This window comes from Chrysoperla carnea, chromosome 1, assembly GCF_905475395.1.
Source record: "Chrysoperla carnea chromosome 1, inChrCarn1.1, whole genome shotgun sequence".
In the NCBI taxonomy this organism is placed as follows: Eukaryota; Metazoa; Arthropoda; class Insecta; order Neuroptera; family Chrysopidae; genus Chrysoperla; species Chrysoperla carnea.
This window is the reverse complement of record NC_058337.1, coordinates 31,634,789-31,648,750: the sequence shown is the minus strand read 5'-3', so window position 1 is coordinate 31,648,750 and position 13,962 is coordinate 31,634,789. Positions and strand designations below refer to the sequence as shown.

Genomic DNA, 13,962 nt, shown 5'->3' with positions numbered 1-13,962 from the left:
AATCGTAATTTTTATACAAAGTGTTTTCCGACACTTGTCAAAAAACAATTCATCTAATGAAAATCTAATATATTTAGCCTTTATCAAACAACACTTTTTGACAAAGATAGAAGATATGTGATATACCTTTACTTGATTGACATCTGTCCGAATCAAAAAGAAAAATCAATCTTATTAACTAGAGCAATCTATCCTCATATATTAAAACTTTACAGACAGTTCTTGCGTAACATATTTGTTTATAATTATTCCAATTTTTTTAGATGTATCAGTCAGCGTTCGTGTTAAACGTAGTCCAATGTGCCGATTTTTACACACATTATTTTGTTCATGTTTTCATCAGCTTGGTAACGTCGATGAAATGTCTGTGATAACAACATTAACTCGTGAATATCAAAGAGCAGAAGAATTATTGGTAAGTTTCTTTTGCAGTTCATGCAAAGTGTACAACAATTTGGTAAGACATAATGCATAATATTTTCTTATTAGCATACTCAAAGTAAGTTATGTACACTTTTATGCAATGCACATTACAGTTAAATTATTTATTTGGCCTAGATACGTGGATTATTTTAATTGCGTTATCCAAACTTTAAATATATTGAAATGAAATATTTTTGGAGCAGAATTGAAAATTAACATCTAAAATTTTTTAAATTATTTCTAATGTATCTTGAACAGCTTTCTAAATTAATTTCTAATTTTTCTTTTTCCTTTTTTAGATCGGCAGTGGTCGTTATGACAAAAAAGATGATTTTACGGTTGTAATACAGCCATTCATAAAATCATTTAATGCACCATTAGATCCACAGCGACAATACGATCAAGTGATTGACAATTCATTTATAACATATGACTGTTTTCATTTTTCACAAAAAGGTCATGCTTTAGGTTAGTATTACAAAATATTTTTAAGAAAAGGTATTCCATTAAACGACCATAACGTTTTCCAAATCAATCTACATAAAGAAGAAAGTAGAAGAATGTAATTGAGTTTTATGGTCGTTTTATGGAGTACATCCAGGGTAATAGGGAAGCTTGGAGTAATTGCTCCTAGGAATTTTGGTAAACTCATAATTTCTACAATTTGTATTTTTATTAAATATGATCGCAAGCTTTACTTATCTGGTTATCAGAAAATCACAAAAAAATTTAAATCTAAGTAACTTTTGGCGCAAATGAAAAAAAATCTTAATTGTGTTTACGCTCCGATCACCCTACACTTCGGGAAATGGAAGCCAGTAAATGTCACATTAGTCGAATGGGAGCCAATCCATAGATACATGAGAGCCATACATATCTCATTACCCGGTTAACCTTGAATCAAAAAAATAAAATTTCAAAATTACACATCGTATTCTATTAAAATTTCAATACCTTAAATTACATAGATTTGGAGACATAATTAATGTAAATACAACACAATATGTATGCATTTTTATTTTATACTTTTGGATTTTTTATAAGGGTGGAGCAAAAAAGAAACACAGGACTCGAATAACTGATTGAGTGCAACAGCTTTATGAAACATACACGAAGAGAACGTCATTTGCAAAATTACGAGCATTAAAGAAGTCCATTTTATGGAAGCTTCCAGTACCTGTGGGCTCCTACTACCTAATGTTCCCCAATGTAAAAATGTCGGCAGCATAAGTCAGATTGTTTGCATTCAGTCGTTGCCGTCTCACGCAAACGATGTCAAACGCAAACGAAGGCAGGCAGAGACTCAAGCAAGATAATATACTCGGATTAATAATTCTTTTAGATTTATAATTTATAATTTATAGTCTTTTGTCTTTTCACCCTTTTTTTGTTACTTTTTTTTTTGAGACAAAAATTTACAGAAACTTTTGAAATGATTGAAAAATTCAATTTTTGGAAAAAAGTGATTCCATTTTTGGAATTTTTGCCACTTGCAGATCTCTATGCCCTTTTGTTGACATGTACTGATATCACTGACTGTCTTAGGCAGCAGACAAAAACAATGAATAAAATTTTACTTCTTTTTGTAAGAGGGTTTAGCGTTTACGAGTTTTAATTTTGGAATTTGACACTCACTTCAAATTAATGCAGTGGATTTATCAACATGCCATTGAATACAGTTTCATGATAGCTGTGGCTCACATTATCCGGCAGTTTTCGGAGAAGGACTACACGAAATAAAATAGATTTTCTAAAGTCAACAATCATTGATTTTAAATTACTACTTTTTCTGAATTTCAGCTGTCTCATTAACTTGTGCTTTAATTGCTTAATATAATTGCTTGTGAAAAAATTTAATATTTCGTTATTTTTTTAGGTGCAAATTTATTATGGAATAATATCTTAGAACCTGTTGGCAACAAAACTACACAAATGCGTGGTTATATGGAACAATTTTTATGTCCAACAAAAGAAACGCCATATTTATTTACAAAAAAGAATTCTATACGATATTATCAAACTGGACGCCAAATTTAAATTAATTGAAATAATAAAAAACATTAAGTTATATTATTTAATTAAGTGTTAAAGACTTTTATTTTATAAGTTGAAATGACTATCAGGGATTAGTGCAGTTTTAAAATAATACAATTTTATTAAATTATTTTGATTTTTCAGATATTGTGCATGTATCCTAAAATTCAGGATACTACCCAGATAAACTTTAAATTTTTCATTATATGCCTCTTTGAAAGATTAGAACCAAACTTTTTTGAGAACATTTGTTTTGCTTATTTGGATATATTGAGTCTATCTTAAAAAGGACACTAAATTTTAATCAAAAGTTCTTAGTTTTAAGGAGATGAAAGAGGGGGGTTAAGTCGAGATTTTGTGCATAACTAGAAATGTATACAATTTTTGAGGAAAATAGTCATGGGGCTCACAAAATTTTACTCAAAAATATCTCTAGTCATTTGCCGTCGAACCAATCGTATTTACGCAAAGGTAATGAATAGCTTGGACAATTTTTTTCTTTTCAAAAACCGGTGTGCTTTGCAGAAAAAATAATTTTTCTTAGCTTCCTTAGTACCAAAAAATTTAAATTAAATATTTTTTTATCACATGGCTGTTTTCTTAAATAAATCGGTTGTCTTCAAGATAAATATAAAAAAAACTTGATTTTATAATCAATCATTAAGAATAAAAACTCCTTGTTCAAATCAAGGATGCGTTTCAGAATAAGTTCAGATCAACCATGTAAGCCCCGAAAAAAATTCGTTAGATCATTCAAACATAATTAAATTCCTTCTCTGATCATTTTCATTTGCGATTATTTCAAGATATATCTTACTAATAATTTTTTCAAATATAATAACATTTTAACCGGAGAGCTCAATGGCTTTTTTGAATACATATTTTAGGAACGTTGAAAACATTAAAGGTGATAACTTGCAAATGTATATATGGTGAAATCGACAACCTGGCTTGGACGTCGAGGGGCTTTAGTGACCTATGAATTTTTTAATTTACAATTTTTCCTTTGTAAAAAATGTTTTTGAGGCACTTTGAAACTTACACCATTTTAAAGTCTTATATACAATTATACGAGTTACCATTGCCTTTTATGATTTGACTGGGGCTTTAAATAGCCTGGCAGATGATTTAAATAATGCAGTTAATGAATGTAAGTTCAGGTTTGACTATCTCAGTTTTTTGATAATGAACCGATTATGATCTAATATGGCTCATTTTGTTTGTAATTGCATTTAAGAAAATTAGTTTGTCACCCATCCCTACTCTTTTTTCAGGAATACGACCTTTATGAACCATAGTTCTCGCAACGTTTTTAAAATAATAAACGAGAATGAAAGTACCAATCTGAAGGCTTTTGGGATCGTTGAATTCAAATCTGACCATAAAAAATGTGAAAATTCAAAATGTCAGCCGGATAATTCAATTTTCAGTTACTAAATTAAAACAGACACATCGAGAAAATATTATTACCTTGGGGTTTTCAAAGTTGCTGAATCCGTACCTGCCCATAGTCTTTCCCGCCCTAAAATGTGTAAAATCCATCATTTATCAGTTTTGTATTCTTTATTGTTGAAAACACCATTTTAAACAGCATTAAGATTCAATTCGCGAGTTAAAAAAATTGGTCTTTTTTGAAGTAAACTTACATGAAAACAAGTGAAAAGTTTTGTCCTATAATTTGCGCCCTCACGGGTAAAACATGATGTTTATGGAAAAAATTTTCAAATAAAAGTTGTTTATTTTTTTTTATAAATAACATTTTTTACATTCAAACTTCTTTAATGGTTCTCAAGTGGATCCTACGGATGCATGATCCAATTGACCTCTGTTGCTGCAATCACACTCACTTTTTACGTCTTGAGAAACGCAAGAAAAATTTCAGCTTGATATCTATTTTCATTTTTGAGTTATTGTGTTCACGGGCGGGGAGACAAGCGGCAATGGATTAATTAGGTGATCTTATAAGCAGCATACCTATACTAGAATTTTGTTCGCATCATCAATACTTCTAAGCATTACAAACTTGGGACTAAAATTGGCATACCTTGATATATTTCAGGGTATGCTACATACAGAGTGTAATAAATGTAGTATAGGAACGTGCCCCATCCAACTTTTAAGACTAAATAACAGTCTACGTTGGTATGTATTGTATACGAAATGCACTTATAAAATTATTTTTATCAATTGAACTCAAAATGAAATTTCACATTAATGGCCACATGTTTGATTAATTTATACATGATTTCGTGCCTATTTAATAAAAATTTTAAGGTCATAGTGTTAATATCATTTCGTAATGTACAAAACCATTTGTCACGAGGCACAAAACACTACTTTTGTTAAATCCGTGTTGGCAGTTAACAAATTAAATAATAATTAATCTAAATTATATAATTTTTATCACTATATTATTTTAGTGATATTTGCTGGGATAACCATTCAATTATAAAAATTTTTCTTGGGAGGATTCTTTAAAATTGGCCTATGCCATGTCATAAATCTTTAAATAGTTGATTAAGTTTTATAAAATTTAGTATTAAATACAAGTTTATACAATGTTTAAAAAAATATAATTTATTAATTATGCAGGGTGTAACTTATAAATTTGCGAAAAATTAAAAAAAATCTTAATTAGCAGATTCTTGTACTAACAATATAGTAAATAGCGAAGCAAATTATTAAACAAACTGTTAACAAACAAAAAAATAATAATTGGACAGAAAAAAGTTTTACAAAGGAAAAATAATTTTTTTAAAATTTTCTTATATATATTTTTTTTAATTTAACATCAGAGACCACTTTCTTCATATAAATCTATTTATGATCGGATTTTGTATGCTCTTAATCGGCCTTACTAAGATGTTTTATTCTTCATAGTCCACAACTTCTGAATTTGAAAAATTTAATACCCCAATAGCCTGAGCAAAAAAAGTAGGTTCCTAATGCAATTTCATACAGAAGGGATTTTCTTGCTGGAACATGTTATGGCGTATCCATCGAATGTTAACCCAACTTATCAAGACGGGGGGAGGTTTGTGAGTATCATCCGTCCGTTTCAAAAACACGTTGTAGAGCCATGCATCGTACGACAAAATAGTAGGGATCATTTTCGTAGATAATAACATTTTCTGTAATATAATAACTTTCATTGAAAACTTTTTTTTGTATAATGCATATGTTTTTATTTATAGCGCTCCAAACTTATCATAGTTTAACGTATCATGAACCGTAAACTATATATTTAGAATAACCGTATTGAAAAATGTTTGAAAAGGTATTTATAATAATCTGTGGACTATACAGAAAAAAAGCTTTTTAACAACAGTTATAGAAAATGTTATTATCTAAGAAAACTATCCCTTCTAGTTTTGTTGTGCGATGCACAGTTTCCGAGATATTTAATAAAACGTGTTTTTTTAAAAGTTATTTTCTCCATATTTCATATCTATTTCATTTCCTTGGAATTATCCTCCGGAAAGTATATTTAATTATACGAGTTTATCGAAGTATGGATGGATATTTTTTACTATTAAAAGCGAAGAGCTAAGAAAATTTTAATACTTATTTACGATACTAATGCAAAAGAACGTTATCAATGCGTTATCAAAAATGTATCGTATAAAACTTTATCTACGCCTCTAAAATGTGAAAATAAACGATAATTATTATTTAAAATTTGCTTTATAGTTTACATTTTGACAGTAATCTGGAGTATGGTAATGAATTCATTACGATTAGGGTAGGTTAGGTTATATTGGCTATCCACGAAGGACACACTTAGGCTATAGAGCCCATTGTGATACCATATATGTGTTTTACCACTTTTCCGCTGATAATTTCATTTATCAGCTTCTCAACTTCACTCACTTCTTTTCCCACGGGAGTAGATAAAAAATTTACAATTTGAAACTACTCATTTTTTATTCTGCTTAGAATTTACATTTCTGGTTATTCTTACATTTAATATAAGAACTCGTACTTAGCTGAAACGAAGATATCCGAATTTTTGTAAATCAATTCTAAAACTTTACAGACTTAGAAAATTTGTTCCCCGGTCTGGACATATTCATATGAAGTTTTGTTAATCGAGACCATATTGGAGTTTTGGATATCAATCTTAGTTTTTTTTTATTGATGTGCATTTTGATTTTTTTTTTAAATAATTTACGCATGCAACAATAAATCCGAAGATTTTGGCATGGTCAATTTTATCTTTAAACGTAAGAATGCTTTTACAGAAGATGGTTTTTAAATTTTCGCAAAATTTTGTAAATTATTCTCTGTATCTATTTTATTAATTCAGAATGATAAAAACATCTTATATTAAGATATTTTTATTTTTAAGTATTTTCCAGTTTTGAACATTGCTCAAATAAATTTTATCTATAGTCCAGTATAAGATGGCATCAATACAAAGTTTGTGGACATTTTTTGTCAAAAATGTACCGAATTTTGTGGAATTTGTTAAAGTGGTATTTATTATTAACTAATATAATACTAAATATATGTTTTGAAATATCATGTTTCTTCCTATTGGGTTTTCGAGGTGAGAGATTCTTTGGTGTAAATAGAGGATGAGTCAATTTAATACCAATAATTTCAAAAATAAAAACAATTACTTGACATAAATTAATGTTTTTGATGTTTATTTTTTTGTTTCTATGGTACTAATTGAGTATATTTATACAAAAACTGATATTTAATTATATAAACCAAGTAAAGATATAAATTATTTATTTGGCTAGACGTGAAAAAATTTTGTAAACTTAAAACAGCTGCTAGACCAAAGAAGTTCTAGCCATTATGGCGCCGAAATTTTAAAAACAAATTATTAAATAGGATTGGTAATTTCTCATTAAGCAGATTTTATTTTAAGCTAAAATAAATGACGAAAGAAAGAACTAACTAAAAATAACTATCTATCTCCAATCAATCTAGCATATTTTAATCGGCGAATGGGAATCAAAATTGAAAAAAAAAAACTATTATTATTATTTTGTATATATATTCTATTAATTGAGATTCACGCAAAGTCCGAAGATTACTGATTTTGGTGACTTTGGAGATATGGAGATAAAAGTTGGACAAAAACATTTGACAGCTAGTTAGATACACCTTCAAGAGAGAATATCTGTCATATTATTGCCGTGAAGATAAAATACATATTCAATTCGCCAAAGGATCTATCAAAAAATAACTTACATAATGTGTATAAATTTCAGGAAGAGAATTTATTCCTATTATTTTCTGAAGAAAATTTTTATTTATGTGTACTCCATCCTTTGGGTCTTGCTGGGGAGATCTTAAAAAATAAAATAAAAACTTTCAGTGACTTTTCTCCTCAGATGAATGTTATGCATGATATACACGCACTCCCGGAACGTGTATTATATGACAATTGTTGCTGATGAATCCCACAGCTTTAAAACGAATATTTTTTATATGAATCCTTAGAGACTCGGAATCTTCTTTTCAGGAACTATCAAAATTTATAGTTTCGATTGTTTTCATATCAAAACTACATGCTGTTTTCATTTAGTTTATTACACGTGTTTCTTATATTGATTCGTATTTGACAGTCAATTATATGGAAATGCTTTATTATTCTCAAATAGGAAAAACAACAATATCTTTCGCAACATTTTTTTTATCTTAAAACAAAATCCAAGAAGGAACATGTGTCAGAAGGTCACTTTTTGAAATAGTGGAATTTCCACCCGAACGAATTTTGGCTCAGTCATTATAAACGGTCAAAATCGATAGTCTCAGAAGATTTAAGTTAAATCCTTTATACTTACAAAAGCTTTGGGGATTTTGATTATAATTGTTTTCGATATACCATCATTAAATGCTGGACTATTATGTATGTTTATTATATTTAAATTAATTTTATTGTAAATAAATTTATATATTTAAGTGTCTTTAGTAAATAAATATATTTTAAGTTATTTCTTGTTTTTGTTTTTTTTTATTTGATTATTTTATCCATTATTATACTGAAATTATGATTATAATTAATATTATTTTAATAAAACAAACAGTTTGTTAGTTCAATAAAATCGTTGAGTATATTCGTTGAGTGCAGAACGGTTTTTAGCGTTGCTAGCGGAAATACTTTTATTATCTACATCATTTCAATATATTAATAATTTCGTTTTCACACAATGATTTCACCATTAATGTAATAATTTGGCCTATATGTCAAATAAATGGTATCATTGTTCAAAAAAAGATAATATTATTACAAAAATGATACATTGTGAGAAAACTCAAGCTATATTGGTTCAAGCCAAAAATTATGTTCGATCATGGATTGGACTTGAAAAATTTCCACTAATGGCGCTGAATTCAGCTCTACACAAAAAGAATAATAAATAAATATGTGGAATCATTTTTATTGAACAGATAACAAGGTTCAAACCAAGTCCAAATGTCTTAATAAAATATCTGCATTTTAAAATAAATCATAACAAAATACATAAAATTTTAATTCAATGTTTTTATTTTTAGTTTTCCCGCTTTATCATAGAATTTTTAGGCTATTTTTAGAAGAAAAGTTGTCTTGTAACTCTAATAATATCGTTTTCACGATTTCGGATTTATTAAAAAATAGTTACTGCCGAAATTATGTCATCCTAAATAAATTAAATTATGGAGTAAAGAACTTTTTAAATTATTTCACAATGGAAAAGTCTATATATCATTAAAATTTCGAAAATAATCGGTGTAAGTGCAGAATTAGAATTAATGCAACAAGACAAAAATTTCAGTAAGTATTGACAGTTCTTGGATAGCTCTTGGTTTTTAAGACAGACCTAATTGAATTAGAAACAATAATTTTTACCAATAATTTCCATATTTGGTGTGATTTTTAGTGTAGGTACCCACATCTCAATTTTCATAGGAGGCAGGTTAAAGAAAATAAATTTTGATTTCAACAGTTCTTTCATTTTCATTTATCATTTGATATATTTTTCACGGCACTGTCACCATTTCAGTTATAGTTTATAATGAGACGACCATCGATATTTACTAATTATAATTGATAAATTTACAATGATTATATTTTACATTTATCAACCATTAAAAAACAGGGGTCATAAGTGTGCAAGATTTTCACTTTCTGTTCAGTTTTGACGTCGTACTTCTCAAATGATTTTATTGACATCAATCTTGTTTTCATTTTAAAGTTGATATTGAGCAGGTAAAATTATAGATTTTTCCTATTAAGGTAATGAACTTCCATGAGCGGAAGCGAAGTTCATTGAAATCATCTAACTTAATCTACATAGTTCTAAAAATCCACCTAAACCTGTCATAAGGAGTTCTCGCCTTATATTAGAAATAAGTTATACCTAAGTTATTTTAATAATAACCCAACTTTATCTACCTGAATCTTTGGAATTTGTAAGGCACCTTTCCAGAATCGTTTTTGATTTTTTGTTTGATTTTATTTCGATAACTTAAAAAGTTGATCAATTAATACTGGATTACAGATACCCGACTGTTTGGGGAGCTTTAGAGTTTTCAGAGCACAAGCTCACCACTAAGCAAACGAACAATTTATTTATCCCAAACACCCTGGTAAATCAAGTGAGCATAACTTGAAAAATTTACCATTTCCACCTGAATTTTATCAGACGTTTCAGTAAGTCCTTAAGCAACAAGTTTCCCACTTAGTACACTGTCACTACAATGGGATTTGGGATTTTTGTTTAAATCTTTATTCTTTTAAAAAGTTTGCATGGCATGGGCGTACCAAGAAGGGGAATGTCGGGGTACCTACTAACTCCTGAGCTTGAACTTTCTATAGAGTTTGTTATGTATATGACTATGACAAAACATTGTTGAATTTATGAAATTTTTAGGCTCACGATTTCTGATTGCTTCTTTCTAAATTAATAATATTAAAGGCCTGTTTTGACATAGTCGATTTTTATTTTTTAACTCTTGTTTTCATGTAATAATGATGAAATGTCGAACATAATTACCATTTAGAATTAATATTCAATTAGTTCTTATCAAAATAAAGTTAAGTTACTAAGTCATAAGTCACAATAAAATTCAATTCGATAACAGCTGCGCCAGACATTCATTATTAAACTTCAAATTATAATTAATTAACAATATTATTGCCTAATTCAAAAATTTAAAATATAAACATTCATTCAATAAATTACCTTGAACCTGATAACATTTTAATATATTTTTATCGTTTTTTATTATACAATCGAACGATTAATGGCTTTTTTACTATCAATTTTAATAATTGAACTTGATACAAAATTTGTGGATGTATGTATGTTGATAGTAGGTAATTTTGGAAACTTTTTTTTTCTAAATATGTTAATTACGTACGCTGGATTGGTAGCTAACATTGACCTAAAATAAATGCGGAAATTGTTAATATTCTTCGTTTAATCAGATACACTTGATCTTATTTACATATTTTTGAATGTTTTGTTGACAAATTATGGTTGATGGCCGTTATAATTTTTATCATTTTTGCACAACCTTTTAATTTTTTGTTTGATAGGTACATGTCAAGTGATTAATTACATTTGATAATTTTATTGTGCATGTATAAAATTTTATAAATAAATTAATCAAAGTTTGTCAGTTTGTTATTTATCTAATTAAGTATATTGTTTATCTAAATAAAGAAACATTTAAGTAAATATCCTAGAACAATTAGAAGTTGGAACAATAAATAAATTTAAAAATAAGTAAACAAATCAGAAATTTTGAGTTTTATAAAATTTTTCTTTTTGGAGAGTTTATTAATCCCAAAATGATTCCCCTCAAAAATTTCAACTCATTTTACTTATATGCACAGGGTATTTGTAGGTACATTCTTATTTTTAAAGCCGGAACAATTTATAACATTTTATAACAGAGGTTAATCTTAGTTGTATGCCCCAATATTTGCGTTCAAAAAAAATAAATACTAATTTTTTAGTAATTATGTTCGACATTTCATCAAAAATGAAAATCGATTATGCCAGACCTATAAGGGCGTATAACCAGCTTTTGACCTGGTATTTGATTAGAAGAGAGCAATCAGTAATTGTAGGCCTAAAAATTTCATAAAATCAACAGTGTTTTGTCATAGCCATATACTTCTCCAAATAAGTCTATGTGAAAATTATATACCTACCTATTGATAAAGGGGAAAATCTTAAAGCCACTTAATTTGGCTTTCTCTGAGATACCCACGAATACTCTGTCTGATTCAGATTTTTGAAAGTAAAAATTTTTTCTCTTTAACAGTGTTTATTTATCATTATCGTTGATTAAAAAAAAAATAAATAAATAAATATATGTTCTTGACTTCAGTAAGATACTGAAAAGTGAAATTTATAATTGCAAAACTCGCTTGTAGAAAATTAATTTCTGTTCAACTAAAGAACGTGTCCATCATGACCAATAATTTTATTTTTTTGTTTCTTATTCATCTTTTGATTAGAATAACAAAATTGGCGGACATTCATCTCTTTTAATCTAATGCCGAAATTAAAAATTTATTGATTTTCGAATTAAGAAATTATGTTTTTTTCAATATTAATTTAATGTTAATGGACTTATTAACTGCGTCAAAAAATATTTTGCACGTTATAATACTTCCAAAGGCTTAATAAAATTCACCTACAATTTGCATAATTCAGAGCCAATTTTTCTTTAAAGAATGGCTTTGAATTCATCTACAAAAATTCAAATATGTAGAAGTATGAAAATTATAAAACTTACAATAAATATTTATTCTTAAAATTATTAAAAGTTTTTGGTAATTATTTTCTTTTAGTAATTATTTTCAAACACAAGTATAAAGTGCAAATAATGGTCCTTTTGGTAATTGAAAAACTTGAGGATATATCAGAGACCGGAGTGTAATTAACAATTAAGTTTTTTGATTTTCCTATTTTTCGAAAATTTGTTTTTTTGTCTGTAATATAAGTAAAAAGTCATCAGGGTTAACAGGGAAAGGGTTAACAATGTATTTCTTTTATATGCATTCCATTGATTATGAGTTTCTTTTATAATATAAAAAACAAGCAAACAAAAATTTCCAATAAAATAGATTTCATTAACACGATACTCCTGTCCCGATTAAATCGTCATGTTTTTTACTTTTTAATTTTCTCTTATCGATCTTTCGGAAAACAGGTAATATGCCAAATTGTCTATTTTTTTGGTTTAAGCATTTGTTATGCAACTTAATCGATATAGATACAATGAAGTTTGAACTACATTTTGGTAAATTTTTTTATAAATGAAGTTAATCTACAGAAGAATTAAGGATTTTTCTACAAATAAAACAAAAAAAAATTATATTAACTTTTTATATATTTTCAATAAGTAAAAATGTTGATAAAACTAAACATTTTTATTTTCTCCACATATTCAACTTTCGTAATTATTTAATAATTAATTATCTAAATATCAGTCTACACAATTATTTTAAAAATTAGTAAAAATCACTAAAATATGTATAATATAAATATTCAATTAATATAATTGAGAACAAATGAAATATAATAAATGTTTTCTAATATTATTCCATTGATTTTTGGCACTATTTTTTGATGATTCGACGACACAATGAGTTAATAAATATTTTTTTAATTATTTAAATTACGCAAATTATTATTAGTTAAAATTTCGATTAAAAATACTGATTGAAGAAAATTTTAAGTTTTCTTTTCTCATGATGAAAATGATATTAGTTCGAAGAAATAAATACAGATGGCATTAAAGATGAGATGCGGTAATATTTAAAAATTCATATGGATGTTACTGGCACTTGAATTTCAGGAACACATTTATAGTTATTTTTCTGTAATGTAAAGAAAAATCTCATTAGTTTTCGAATATTGGCTGATTTTTGATTTGGTTTCTCGTATGAAAACTAACTTACCATTTGAAATTTGAAAAATTGTAAGTTCTATATCATCCATGTAAAAAATATCACAAATTTACACTATAACTATTACTTAAAGCACTTTAACGCCAATTTTTCAAAGATGAATTTGATTCTGATGATGATGTTGATGCGTTGCTATTGTATCGTCGTAAGCCATGCCGTGAGGAATCACTATTTGAACTTTTTTTACGATTATTATTAAAATCTGGTTTTAAAAATCGATCAATCACTTGCCGGATTGTTGAATGTTTACGATCAAATGGATTTGGATACATTTTGTTTATATTTTTGTTGTTATTAAAAACAAGAATTGCAGTTAAGAACTGTAACAAGTTTATTTTAGCTGTTAGCACAAAGAATATTGAATAACTTCTGATAGTCGAACGATGTAAATAACATGCTTATATAGTATATTTTGATCGCGGTTAATCGCGTATTGTCGTATATATTTATTTAATGGTGGTAGTTTTACAATACAACTACACTAGCAAATTATTATTATAAAACAAGTCGGACTTTTTTTTTTTTTTAAATAGTAAGTAATATGATCTTGATATTGGCTGGCTGGGTATAAAATTATG

The 13,962-nt window shown here is 27.5% G+C and overlaps 1 protein-coding gene across 1 annotated transcript in view; it reads left to right on the top strand.

The window, feature by feature from the left end:
* Window positions 1–2,460, top strand: part of LOC123299228 (phospholipase B1, membrane-associated-like) — a 35,367-nt gene extending 32,907 nt beyond the window's left edge. The window contains exons 5-7 of the mRNA XM_044881575.1: window positions 264–415; window positions 723–891; window positions 2,300–2,460. Coding sequence (XP_044737510.1) covers window positions 264–415; window positions 723–891; window positions 2,300–2,460 — 482 coding nt within the window. The remainder of the gene's footprint in view (window positions 1–263; window positions 416–722; window positions 892–2,299) is intronic.
* Window positions 2,461–13,962: the final 11,502 nt, after the last annotated feature.